This window comes from Musa acuminata, chromosome BXJ1-4, assembly GCF_036884655.1.
Source record: "Musa acuminata AAA Group cultivar baxijiao chromosome BXJ1-4, Cavendish_Baxijiao_AAA, whole genome shotgun sequence".
In the NCBI taxonomy this organism is placed as follows: Eukaryota; Viridiplantae; Streptophyta; class Magnoliopsida; order Zingiberales; family Musaceae; genus Musa; species Musa acuminata.
In genome coordinates this window covers 47,749-62,506 of record NC_088330.1, presented here as the reverse complement: position 1 = coordinate 62,506, position 14,758 = coordinate 47,749, and the positions used below count along the sequence as shown (strand labels likewise).

The window sequence follows — 14,758 nt, the reverse complement described above, 5'->3', positions numbered from 1 at the left end:
GAAGATCCTAATCTGTCTATCCGGTCATTTGAGTCACTGACAAAATGACTTCCAACCGAACAGCTTGTGTGGTCTCACCTCATCAAGTCTCTCATGTCAACTTGGATGAGCCTATACCTTTGATAGTAAGCAATTCTTCGTATGATACTACTTCTTTGATTTGATGGTGAAGACCGACAATCTACATTCCTTCAGCTTTTAGGTACAATCGCGCTCTAGGTGTACACCTAATGTTTCCTACTGTTTAACATGATTGGGGCCAGATGATTATTTCGGCAATCCCACACACGACGTCATTTCCGCTTGCAAACTGATAGGGTGATGTTCTCATCTTTTCAACGGTTGGCTGAGATAGCATCACAAACCGATACTGTGCTTCGCAACTACGGAGTACCCCAGTTGAAAATACATATGTAAACCTAAAAAACAACCAAGGATATCAAGAGGAATCACACAATATTAATGGTATGATAACCAAACATTTGAGTAGATTTCAGAGTTTCATGAACATCATACAACTGAAATCATTTAACACCATGCGACAGAATATATAAGAAATTATCTCACTGAAGAAACCCAAACTTGCCTTGCTAGAAAAGGAAAATGCCCTTTGAAAACATTGCCTCGAACATTTGGGAAACGTGCACTAAAAGCCTCCGCATGTAACATAATCTTATAAATACCATGTACAAAGTGACTTCTAATGCCCTTTTACATTCTCAATGATTCTTAACATCTCCCACAAATTTACAGAGTACATTCAACATGATACAGATCCGACTGTACAAATGTTATCATAAAAGAACTTCTGATTCCATCTTTCTAAATACTACCTCCACGGATGAAGGATCTATATCAAGGCCTAAATCTTCTCCTGCATAATTCACAAACAAATATTCCTTTTTGGATGATGCGGCAGGAAGCAGCTCAGAAATCCCAGCCAGATCTCGACATGGTGGAAGGATAACATCCCTTCTATTCAGGGAATAGTAGACGTCGGCAAGCAGAAGCCAGGTAAGGTCTGAATCAATGCAAGCAAGTCCTGATAATGCCCTTAGACACGCATCTTTGAGACCTGCCATGCTACTGCAAGCAATACCTACCACAATACCACTAACCTTCTTCAGGACTGTCTGTAATGCTGAACTAGTCCTCTTGTCCGAACATATCATGGTAATCATGTCCAATACTGCTGCCTGGATTTTTTGGCTGGAGACTTCAGCCATAGGTTCTTCGGAAGTGATAGAATTACTTCGGTAAGGGAGAAGAATTCTTTCCTCATTTGATAGCATTGGTTTCCTTCGAAATGGGGATGAAGTAAGCAACTTCCATATAGTATGCCCATCATTCTGAAACCGGCGAACAAAAAAGTCCCCGCCACCAATTTGAACTGCTTTATGCAGCATATTCAAGCATTTCCTGATCACAACCTGAAAAAGAATAAAAGAAACATCAAAGCTGTGTCTAATGCAGCCACATGCCAAGGCTTTTCAACTGGGAATACAGCATAAATCCTTCAACTGGGAATACAGCATAAATCCTTTAACCGGGAATACAGCAAGGTAGAAACATCACTGCATAATCAGAAGACAATATTAAAAGTCCTGTAATGGCTAAATACAGCAAGTTAGAAACATCAGAAGACAATATTTGAACCCTAATAGCATAAATCCTTTAATGGTTACTAAAAGTCCAAAATAACATGGAGCCACACGTCAAGGCTTTTCAACTTGGAAGTACCAACACTCCATATTCATATATGTATCAAATGCTCCAACACCACCGCATAAGACACATACACAATACACATTGGCATGGCCTATCAGTAGCCCAAATATTTTTATTTTTTATTTTTTTGCAATTGGGCAAAGTTTCAAAACCAAATCAACACCTTCTGACACCAAACTTTCAGAACAACCATTTAATTTCTTAACATTTTTAAAATACTTATAGTTTTTATGAGCATGTATCCTATGATTGTACTAACTTGATTTAATTTCTTGTGACCACAATACAGTGTGATGTGATGTCAACAATCTTCCCATGAAGTGAGTTTGGTAGACTTGAGTGAATCCAAGATATCCACCTAATATCTATCTTATTTCTCCCACAATTATCCTACCTCTTAACTCTCTCATTACATAAGCCCTAAAGCTCCAAACCCCCCTATTGTCCTATATGCATAACCATACATAATCCACTAAAACATCAAACAAAATATGGTGTTATTGGAGCTGTCAAGCATTAACTAGTGTTACAACTTCATTATCAAATAAAGCAAGAAGGATTACATAAAATGTCTATCTCTACACTCAAGACTAGTATGTGTTTGATCCTATGGTACTTGAGCTCATTGTTAAATATTATCATTATTCTCCTCTATGTCTTTTCTTTTTTAATTTCTTATCAACCACTCCATTCCCAATCCCCTTTAGCCCTTTGTAGGTTGTCCTACATTTAGATGGTACTTTGAAATGTCAAATGAAAGCAACAGGCACCAAGCAAAGTTTAGCAAACTGCAACATATAGGTCCGTTACACGATGCTTGTGATGACATTCTCTTCTTGTCTTGATCTAGGAATGATGTTGTGGACCAACATTAACCAATCATCAGGCCTCTCCTCCAGCCAGAAAATGGTTATAACATATGGTACATAAACTAACTACATCTAAAATAACAGGATTTCTAATGTGATACCAGTTGGTTAGTATTCATGTCACAAGTTTTAAAATGGCAAGTCAACTGTGCAATATAAGTTACATCTTCCAAGATGCCAAATATAGTCAAAATAATAAGATCTAGAAGATTCCTATGCGTCCAGTCATCCAAAAGTCAAATTTTCAGCTAGGTCGGTCAACAAAAGATTGATAAGATGAGAAATATATATGAAGCTTCAGCATAAATCAGACAATCGAGTAAAGTACGATGTCGCAGAATAGACTAAATGTTAACGGAAAAAAGACCAAAGAGATTTACTAAATTAGCAAAAAAAAAATCTATCATACCACTGAAACCTTATTTTTAAGGCAAAGAATCAAATAAGGCCAGATTATGTTCATTGCTGGAAGCACTCTGTTCTCGTCAGCTTCCTCATCTGCAGCCTCCATCCCATCTTTCAGATCATTTAGTGATAGCAACTGAACTGCTTCCCAGATTGCTGCTTTGGTTTGTTTCTCGTGCTTATAAGCTTCCTCCACTTTTGCAAGAGATACAGAAACATCCTACAAAAAAATGCCTTACTCTAAAGTACAAACAACTGAAATCTAAGGAGAATAACAAGAAAGATTTTGTTTTACTATTTTCCAATAAGATATTTACCACTCAAGCCCCTAACAAAAGTATACATCTAATTATTTTATTTAGTTGAACAAAGAAAACATATTATGCAATGGTTCAAAACCAACACACAATTGTCAAACATAACCAATAATAATATGGAGAAGAGGGTTCACGTTTCCTACCATATCAACTGATTTTGGCACAGAAATCAAGACTTCCATTAACATTTGCTTTGTTGCAACAGTCTAACCAGTAACACCTTTTTAGGGCAGCAATTTACAGGCAGAATCTGCTAAACTGAGAGTCCTAAATGACTTGCTGAAAAGTAATAAGACAACGGACTGAGAACTAGGGAATAAATGTGAAATTTTGTTCTCTGCAAAATACAACATTATTCCAGAAAGAGAAAAGGAGTGTTGAGAAAAAGACAAACCAACAAGAAGTTGCTGTCTATTTACTTTGATCATACTACTTAAAATTATGATGCAGGTTGTTGATCTGTTTTGCAATACTGTTTTTTCCAGATTGCCATCATACACGACAAGATAAACAAATTAAAAATCCAATCTCAAAGTTTTATTCGGCTTTATAAATAGAGAACACCTAAGCAAAAATAGAATTCATATGATATATTACACTTCAAATCCATTAAAAAAAGGCTTAAATCAACAAAAATTAAGAACCATCAAGTTTTCATGTCTCTTAATTTTTTTTGGGAAAAAAAGCATTTACATAAATGATGTGAAAAGATCAAGATGTCTTACCCCAACTTACTAAGTGAACACGACCGAAAAGCAACAGAACTATCAGGAACTAATCCAAAAAAGTCAACATTATCCCTACCCCCACATACCAAAAACCAAGCAGCATGGCCCATGCTTGGATTGTACCCATGACCCAAAGTATCCTACACCAAGGAAATTATGACAAACTTGAAATCATACTGAGAAGTCAGAACAGTTTATTTTCCCAATTAAACCATATAACAACATTCAGAACATGTTCTGACTTTTCATGGTTGCTACCCCAATAAAAGTGGCACTTATAGAAACTGAAAGCCACAATGAAACACATGATTTAGGGAAATAACACAGTAACACCTCCAAATGGCCAACATCTTAAAATCCTTGACAAGCATATAGTTATATAAAGAACAAAGAGATGGTAAATGCAAGCCTTTCACTTAGCAAAACAATGGCTTCCCTGTTACAATAATCCAGAACAAGTCACAGAATAAACAACTAGTATAGCAGAGCCAAATGAACTTTCTTCAAAAATAAACATCTAAAATAACAGATCCAAATGAAAATAAAGCTTTAAAAAACCTTCATTTGGACCTACATAATAAAAAATCTGCATGGCAATGTACATGTTCCAATTGCTTAAATAATTTCTAGTTTGTAATCATTGGATTTTAGGGAAACATAGACTTGAAAATTTGTCCAACTTTATAACCTTGCAAATGACAAGCAAACTACATTATGTAGCCAGTAATCATTCTATCCATCATTAATAGCTTGTCATTCGTAAGAAGAACCATTTGCAAAATACACTCCATGAAAAGCAACAAGCATATGAATGGTAGTAAAAAATTTTGAATTCACAGACTAAGCACGGGGCACTTGTACCAAAAAATTATCTAATGAATAAGGTATCTGATAGGTACATAAAGGTAAGCCATCTACCCAAGTATCCTCACGTCAAAAAATTTCAGAAATCCAAGTTGCCGTATATGAATAAGTAATCAATTAATTTTCCACTAAAATTACATAGCCCCATTAGTTTGAAAATACTGCTATCAAACAAAGAAATGCTAAACAAATGAAAAGGGTCATCAACATGAAAAGGTATCCTACTTGTGAAGCAACATGTGCTGTCCTTTGTTCTTTTCTTATTTTCAATCCAGATTTTTTTTTCTTTTAAGTCAATTGTAAGGTTTCACTTTAAACACAGGTAACTAAGAGGTTTCCTCACATCACAATAAATACTGAAATGGCTGAGCTTAATTTGTGTTTTCCCTTTATATAGTAGAAACTTAAATTGAGAAAGACTAAATTTAATTCTCTCTGACTGAAAGAAAGAACTGCATAATTGACCCTTCCCAGACCTGCATTAATGGGTGCCTGTGCATTGAGCTGCCTTCTGAGTTCTGACAATTAAACACCAAACAGTATTCGCAACAGCAGAATGAGAATTAGAAAGAGTTTCATTTGGCCAAAAATGTTTTATCAACAAACATATCAAGCAAGTACCTCAATAATGTCCAGAGACACCAGACAAGCTGATTCTTTCTCTGAAGAAACAAGTGGGGATGCAGCTTTTAAGCATGATCCAACAAGAGATCCAACAATTCTTCTGTATCTTTTCATCTCATTAAACTTAAACAATAATTCCTCCCAATATTCCAAGTGAAGACTAACATCATCAAAATTGACAGATCCAATTTCTGGTTGTCAAATTAGAACAAAAAGGCAATGGGAAATTATTCCAAATAGCACTTGCATTGAACAAAGAGAGCCTTGAAAGACTACATAAAATATTCAAACACTAGATTAAAAATATCATAATAACAATATACCAATTGAAACAAAGAAATGAGAAAAAAATAGCACTGGAAGCCTGCTAAACCACAGAAGATAACTATTTAATCTGTCTCCACTTTCACATCTTCAAAGAGAACTAATTCTTTGTTTTTTAGAAATGTGTTCTTTCACTGGGGGAGTGTATAAAATTTTATGATACACCTAAAATTAGTTCTTATATATAATTTTATATATATCATGATATCAGATATATAGAAATTGTTTCTCATCTTATATATAATTTTAAGAAGAAATACACCTAAAAAGGTTAGAGACACCATTATAAAACCCCAGCAGTAAATCAAAGGAAAGAATGAAACAAAATAAATCAGCAGATATCAAGCAAATAAATCCACCCATGCAGTAGAAAACAGATGAGAACAAATTGCTAAACACGCATGAGAAAAGTTCATACATATACACCAAATTTTAGGATGTGCAATCTCCAGATTGCATCTGATAGAAAGTTACTACACTATTAATCTCTTTAAACCAAGATTCTTGTATCCACATTTTGCTGTAAAATCCTTGATTACCACACAAGTACAACAATCCACAAGTACAAAAACAAGCCATAATATTCCAACTATTTGGGGTTGGCTTGATATTTTCCGAAGCAATTGTAGTCTAACCATGCTGATTGAAGGTATTGTTTCAATGGCAGTGATTTAAAAAGCGCTAGGCACCAAAAGGCGCTAAGGTCCAAAAACGCCCGAGGCGCTAGGCGCTTGACCGAGCGAAACGAGACGCTAAAATATAAAAATATATAATATACTTAATAAATATAATTATTTAAATAAAAATATGCTATTAAATTAAGAAAATCGGGTACAAAATCAAAATAAATAAATAAATCATTATAGTATATTTTTTATTTTTAAAATAAAAAATATAGTATTAAAATCAAAATAATATATTATTAATCTAATAAATAAAAATATTATTATTAGTATATAGTTAGTAGTTTACTGTTAATATACTGTTAACAGTATAGTGAGAAGAGTGAGAAGACCGAGGCTGAGGCAACAGTAGCGGTAGCAGGTGACAGCCGTAGTTGGAGCGGGATCGGTGAGCGACGACGATAGCGAGAGTGGGAGCGGGAGCGACAACGGGAGCAACGAGCGATAGCAAGAGCGGCAATAGCCGCGATAAGCGACGACAGTAGTGACGAGCAACGATTGTGGCAACGACGAGCAGTGATTGTGGCAGCGGTGAGTAGCGATAGTAGCAGCGAGCAACGACAGCAGAGAGCAACGACAACGGAGAAGAAATCTCGACGGCAAAATCGCGAGTGTTAGGGTTGGCGAAGTCAGGGAAATCACGAGAGGGAGCCTGATATCGGTGATTTAGTTGGTTCGATTGAACCAACTAAAGCACCGGAGATCAACCAGACCTAAAAATCTGGTTCGGTCGCTTGGTTTAACCTAGGTGCTCGCCCGAAGCGCCCGGTGCCTGGGCTCGGGCGAGTGCCAGGACACGAAGCGAGGCACTCGAGCCTCGCCTCGCCCGAGCGCCTAGGCGAGCGCCCGAGCGCCTATTGAAATCACTGATCAATGGTATTGTCTTTAATCAATAAGTTCACCACATGGTCAACCACATCTGAGAATACAGTAATGCTGCTGTATTTACACTTTAAGTTTGTAACATTAAGGAATCAACAACAAATACTTGAGATTCCCAAAGTTCCAAGTATACACCACTGTAAAGTATATGATATATATTATCCTTACTGCTAAAAACATTTTAGAATTAACCACAATTATGTTTGGAAAAATAACCCTAATGCTTATGTTAGGATGTGGGAGAAAATAAATATGCTACTTATCGATGTGTCTTTTTTGTCCTTAAGGCTTCTTTGTAAAATAAGATGACAGCATGGTATAGAGATGTCATAATATAAGGAGTTGGAGAAGTGACAAGAAAGTTAAAGAAGAATCACATCTTGGGAACAGAGGATCATGTCTTCCATATAGTCGTTAAAAATATATATAAGATGAGATGTAAAAGTATAAAGATGATAGAACAATGTTTAATAGAATGAGCTATAACATAACAATTTATTGTATTATCTTAGATCACTTTGTCAAACATAAAGAATTTCATATAGAAACCAATGGATGTCTTTAAAAAAACTCTATAATGAATAAATAGATTTAACAAACAAATATACTTCAAAACAAGAGTTTGGGGAAGAATTGAGAAAGTCCACAATACATAATGTTTTCAAATCCCATACTAAACAGAATCCCATCACAAGTTTGATGAAAGTGAAACAAAAAAGGTGATGGTGTTATACCAACTTCTTCGAGAAGAAGTTTCTCACAGCGGAATCATAAACTTCATAGAAACAAATAAATTAATGGCATATAGTTCATGGATTAATTGATCAAAAGAGCTAGCACCAAACTCTAATAAGATTGTTCATTCTACTAATAGAGTTAGTTGAAAGGATAACCACAAAACTTCCCCAGCTTGGACGACATCAACTTTGAAGGAATATCATTATTTTTTGCAAAGCTAAAAGGGATAGAGCATGAAGTCTAGCTGATAATACAGTAGTAAATTTCATGACAGGAAAGGAGCTAAAATAGAATTGTCCATTCATCATCATAATGCTCCTAATACCAAAACTAATGGGTAAGAGAAGAAGATAAGGAAAATAGTGTACTAATAAATATTAAGAGATGAAAACTTCTGCTAGAACCCTACAAACTTAAATTCCGATAGTTTTATAATTTTCCAAAAAAAAGTACATCTAATGAAGGAATTCTTATCATTAATTAACTCAAAATTGCATTCTAATAACACTTCAATAAATAACATAAATAATCCAAAAAATACAAATATTATTATATAAAAAACCTTAAACCTAGACATGAGAGGATTTCAGATTCAGATTTAAGATTGTCAAAATAAGACTAATATGAACTCATCCTGCATCATCCACCTTACCCATTGCTTAAATTGAGTGCTCTATTACTCATGGAAGGATCTCAGCCTAAATCATGCACATACACATTTGCCACACCAAGGGTAATAATATAACCTTTTGAAGACCATGATATATGAACTATCAAGACTATTTCCTACCAAACTGGAATCAGCAACAAAACCCAAATCAAAATCAAGAAGTCCACCTCTGTAAAGGCCACTGACCTAATATTAAAAAGTAAGGCACCTAAAATTTATGTAAAACATATATCATAATGGTTGCAGCTATGCTCTTATGAACCAAAAAATTTTCTGGCAATACCTCTCAGGAAGGAAGAATCAGAGCTAAGGTGGCAAATGACAAGTTTTAGTACAAGGAGAAAGTGATTACACAGTAGAAACAAATCGATAAACAACAGAATACATTTGAAACCTGAGGGATGCAATGGATCTGAGGGCAATGTCCTGAGTTTTAGTACAAGAAAAGGTAATTATGTGATACACACAAACCAATATGGAAATACTTATAAAAAAATTAGAAATCTATTAATGCTTCAAATATATTGTTGAAGTGGTTTGAATCACAAAAACATTAACAACCTGAAATGGTTCAAGCTTGAGCCATGGAATAATGAGCCATGCCATCTACCTTCAGCAATGCAAAAGAAGGTCATGCCATCTCATTTTGTGAGAGACAGGAACAAAATGAATTAAAAAAAATGTTTTAACTTTTTTTTCTACTGTAATTATCCTAAGTCAGCTCCAAAATGCAAATAGGCCAGAAGATTGATTTAACTTTTCCACTGGCAGCAACCTCACAAACTGGACCCCAGTGCATGATCTTTGCTTCAGGTGCCAAACAGAAACATGATATCTCCAAAAAAAAAAAGAAACAGTAGCAAAAAGTAGTAATAGTCTATTTAACATGCATACCGGCTCCTCCAACAATGGCAGAATATCTCGAGCAGTACCGACATAGGACAGTATAGCAGCAAGTACATCTGGAACATGGGGATTGATATCCAAATGCTGCAACTGGTAACATAAAGAGTCAATAATATAGTCTGCATTTGCCACAACCAACTGCCCTACCTGTTCCAAATAATGTAGCATCAGTACATAAAACAAACAGCTGGTGCTTTTACAGTTTCTCTTTTTTTTGCACTCACGGTGGCATGGCTGGACGAAACAGAAAGAACACGTAGGACAGCATCTGATGCGATTCTTATCTCACTGTTAGAGCAAATCAAGTTCCTTAGTAATAAATAAAGAGAAGAGTGCAGAAATCCACTGCTTATAAAATCTTTTCCAAGAACTATGCTGAAAATGCCTATTCCATCTAGGATCACCTGAACCAATGAACCATAAAAAATAATCAATATCAAGGTTAGGAGAACATTCAAGAAACTGAGTCAAGAACTTAATTGGTGAAAATACATTTCCTGTTGCAGCATTATGGTGTCAAGGAAGAAATGTAATGGAAGATCTAATTCTATTTTATGTTCCAGCAGAGGTGCATTCTGATCCAATGGAATGTCCCACACTTCAGGTGACAAATATTCATGCAAAATGCTGGCAATGGAAAGAATTGTAGCATCCCTATTATCCTTTCCCTCTCTCATATTCCAAGCTGATCCTTGGCATTTGAAAGTTGTAGACTTGTCATCATCATATGCAAGTTTCTTTTCTTGCAAGGTTTCTTCCCTAGACTTTTTAAAGAATGTTGAATATGTATTAACTGACTGTTCTGATAATCCATATATTATCTCATTTAACATGCAAACTGCAGAACTTGTCTTGCGCAATAACTGGCCAGAACCATGATGAAAATACCAAGTTTTCCACCCTTCTTTGCCATATTCTTTCATACGAAGCTCTGATATCAACTGGCGAAACTGATCTAGCAAATTATCAACAAGAACTGATAAAAACATATTGCTCTCGTGTCCTAAGAATAAGACAAAACAATAATAATTAAAAACAAAACTTCTATCCGGAAGAAAAAGTTCTTAACTTAATACAACAAATCATTAAAAAACTAATGAACAAAGACTGAAAACCTAACTATTACCTGATATTATGGACAGCCCGACAAGTCTAAGTACTCCAGCAAGAGTTAGGTATAGTTTCCGACTGCCAGCAATACCAAACCAAGGAGGCATGTGAGGAAACTCCAAAACACTAGTTACATATTCTGAAGGACTTTGCAAATCCTCATCTTGCAAAATAGAAATTTTGGAAACAACAGGAAAAGTGGCATCCTTAGTAAGATTTCTTGGAGAACTCAAGATATTGCCAGCTTTCAGCTCAGCAATGGAAAGCAAATATCCAGTTGAAAGCGGTTTTGACAAAATTAGGTTATTCATGGAACCAGCAAACCGTGAATTATGACTGAAGCATAATCCAAAACACTCCAAAAAACATGATGCATTGACCTGCCAATACCAATAAGTTCAAATCCCAGAAACCAATTTGCAATCCTATAAAAAGTATAAATGTGGCAAATAAAGTAACATATATGATCAGGGAAGAATAAAGTAGAAATCAGCTACTCTCTGTAAGATAAGAAAAGAAACCAACACGTAGCTAAAATAAGTTCATTTTATGACAGAAACCCATAAATCACAGAAAATAAGGCTATGAAAAGCGAGTCAAATCAGATTAAATCATTTGTAAGAAATAAAAAAATAACTAAAAACATGTTCACTAAATGACAAAAGCTAGTAAATCACAAAATTAAGGCTTTAAAAAAATACATAAATTGGATAAATCCAATTTGGAAATGTAAAATATTGTCAATTTATGGTTGATATAAATAACTAATTATAACTATAAAGCTTGAAACTTATCAGGGTCAAAGTTTTTGTTGATATGTCATTAGCAAGAATTAGTAGTGTTGGGATCAAAATATATTAGTGAAATGAATATGCATCACAAAATTGCCATGGTTACTTCTAATAAACTGAAAACTCAAGCAGAAACAACATACTATCACTTCTACTCGTAGCCTGTACCAACTGACAAAAAAGTAATACACCAACAAGTTTACATTCTGAACATTAGTACTGCCCATGCAAACTTTGACACGGAGCATCATAAAATTGCACTCAATGCTTCATGCACCATCATGCTGAAAAGTATATATGCATGCGATCTAATACCGTGTCACCACTTTGTTGAAAAGTATAATACCAATTTTAAACTTCATGCACCATCATATTGAAAGGTTTATATGCGTGCAATCCTGCACCATTCATGATGGATCATACCAATTTAACATATATGCACTGCTACAATCTAATAGTGTACCATCACCATAGCAAACCATCATTTAACATGCTGTTTTAACCCCTTATAGCAAATAACCAAATGGCTCTTAACAGAGCTTAAAGTCCAGATAGTGAGTACTATGTTCTTTATGCTCTCTCTATCCTAACCAACCAAATGTCACTTCACAGACTTCATGCTCCTGCTATTATGACATGACATTTGTCTAACTGCAAAGGGCTGAAGAGCTCAGTCACCTAGCACCAAACCATCAGCAGAGGGTGGCAGGACTGTTGAATTGGAATTGCATCAACGGATGTACTATCTTAACGTGTGCACAGTTAAATTAGACAGTAGATCAGTGGATCAGTTCCTTGCAAGTGTGTATGAGACGCTTTTTGGATTGGTTAGTTTCACATGACAGCAGGAGCTATGACAATTCGCAATGTGGTACATAATTGTGTCTACGTCTGATAGGCCAGATGTAAGTGCATGACAATAAACCCTATCGTGCAACCATAAACTACAAAATAGCTATTAGCATATTCTATTTGATCTTTTAAACCATAATCATTTAAGCTTCTTTCTGTAGATCATGGTCATAAGCATCAAATCAAATTTTAGGTTTCCTAATGCGACTGCAAAATCTGTACTTCAAGGCTCAAGTGTGGAAAATTTAGATTCATATTCACCCTCTTAACAAAATCATGAGATTCATTATTACACCACAAGGCTAGTGTTCCTTACAATAGAGGATACAGAATATGATCATTATTAATAACCATGCACTAAATGAGCATGGTAACCATAAGACAGAACGCGTCACAAACTATGTCAGTCAGCATCCTTGATGTTGCCAATTGGTTGCAAAAGATTTTGAACAGGATATGTGAAGCAAAACCATAACCCTTGAATTTTATTTCTTTCCTCTATAGAGAAATTATCATTTATAATTGTTACCTTAGCACAAACTAAATTGCATTTTACTTTTCTTGTTCCACCAAGTTAGCTTCATAGATAGTGTACTTGTTTGAGTACACTAATAAGGAGAGGCTGTTGCTGTTGCTTCCGTTTTGCCAATAAACTATACTCTTGGCTGCAGTACCGCTTTAATTTTCTTTTGACCATTTTTTGTTATTTAGGTCTGTTTTCTTTAATCATCTTATTTATGTTCTAGCTCAGGGTTTGTCATGTCGACCTATACTGCCCAGTACGAGCGGTATGTACCAGTCTGATAGGATACCGATATGTGGACCGCCCTCTGTCGGGCGATACCATCACATGACCTCGTATATGGTGATATGTGATTTGTACCGGGTGATAAGGATCAAAATCGGACCATTACCAACCTGTACAAGTTGATAACAGTCGGATTTAAACCTATCGATAAAGTGCTGAGATTGGCCTATTTCAAACGGTCAAATTGACCGTTTGAAAAGAGGCAAAATATTGGGAAGGCAATTGCAAAATGGTTCAACTTCTATAGGATTCTAACAAGCACAACCTAAGGTCTATATTATCAGAGCATAGTCTCTTCTACTCAAAAGTCTGGCACGGGGATCCAGTATCCAACACCGAAACAGATCCACAGTGTGTATTTAGATGAGGAGGTGGCAGAACTGAATGACTGGATCAAATCCTTCAAGAGGCAATGGGACGAATATGAGGTAACATTGATGTATGACAGTTGGACAGGGCCAACAAGAATAAGTATAATCAATTTTCTTGTTTATTGCAATAGACGAGTGATTTTTCATAAGTCAGTTAATACTTTCGACAAGTATCATCATAGTAGACGAGATCGGATCATAGTACATTGTCTAGATAATCACCGATAATGGAGCCAATTTCAAGAAGATCGATTCATAATAGATGGAAAAAAGAAAAACATTGTTTTAGACTCCATATGCAGCTCATTGTATGGATTTAATGTTGAAGGATATTGGCGAGCTGCCATTAGTCAACAAGTAGCTCAAGCACAGTCGATCACAAAGTTTATATATATCATCATTGGGTCCACTCTTTAATGCAAAAGTATATAAATGGTGAGATACTCAAACTTATAGTCACTCGATTTACTATAAATTTCATTGCTTTAAAGTCAATACAATAAAAGAGGCAGGGCCTAACATGAATGGTCCGATTCCAAGTATTCGAGATCGGGCTATGGAAAAAAAATAGAAAAGACTATTCTTTCTTTTAGATTTTAGGATATCATGAATGAAATCATAAAAGGTGTGAAACCACTTTACATTGTTCTCCGTAAGATAGATATGGATACGCGTCAAATGTTTTATCTTAGACATATGTTGATTACATGGAGAGAGAAGATCAAGAAAGCATTCAAAGAAGATTTTAAGACCGATCAATACTTACAGATCATTGATCACAAAACTGAAGTTCACATGGACCAAGATATCTATAATGTAGTTAAATTCATATTCAGTGTAATTTAATTCATTATTTTTAATAGTTAAAAAATTCTCACTAACAAAATTATGTATTGCAACATATAATCTAAATCCAACCATTCAATTTCGATGTAGTCTTAGAACACGATCAGATTTATTATCGACACTAAGAAATATTATATATTGACTCTTATCAAACACTATCGATGCTATTATGGAAAGCTAATTATTACAAGAAACAAACCGATACTGTGCTTCGCAACTACGGAGTACCCCAGTTGAAAATA

At 35.2% G+C, this 14,758-nt stretch overlaps 1 protein-coding gene across 2 annotated transcripts; it reads right to left on the bottom strand.

Annotated features, from left to right (window-relative positions):
• Positions 1-642: 642 nt before the first annotated feature.
• On the bottom strand, positions 643-11,247 carry LOC135639765 (uncharacterized). Of its 2 annotated transcripts, none has more exons than XM_065153662.1 (6): positions 10,865-11,247; positions 10,239-10,693; positions 9,963-10,145; positions 9,727-9,885; positions 3,007-3,222; positions 643-1,430 (listed from the first exon to the last, which is right to left on the bottom strand). In XM_065153662.1, the coding sequence occupies exons 1-6, from the start codon at positions 11,157-11,159 to the stop codon at positions 795-797; spliced, it is 1,944 nt and encodes a 647-aa protein (XP_065009734.1). In that variant the 5' UTR covers positions 11,160-11,247; the 3' UTR covers positions 643-794. The 2 variants fall into 2 exon arrangements, with proteins under 2 accessions (XP_065009734.1, XP_065009729.1); XM_065153657.1 differs by having other exon boundaries at positions 10,239-10,741; positions 10,865-11,245.
• Between the last annotated feature and the right edge of the window lie 3,511 nt (positions 11,248-14,758).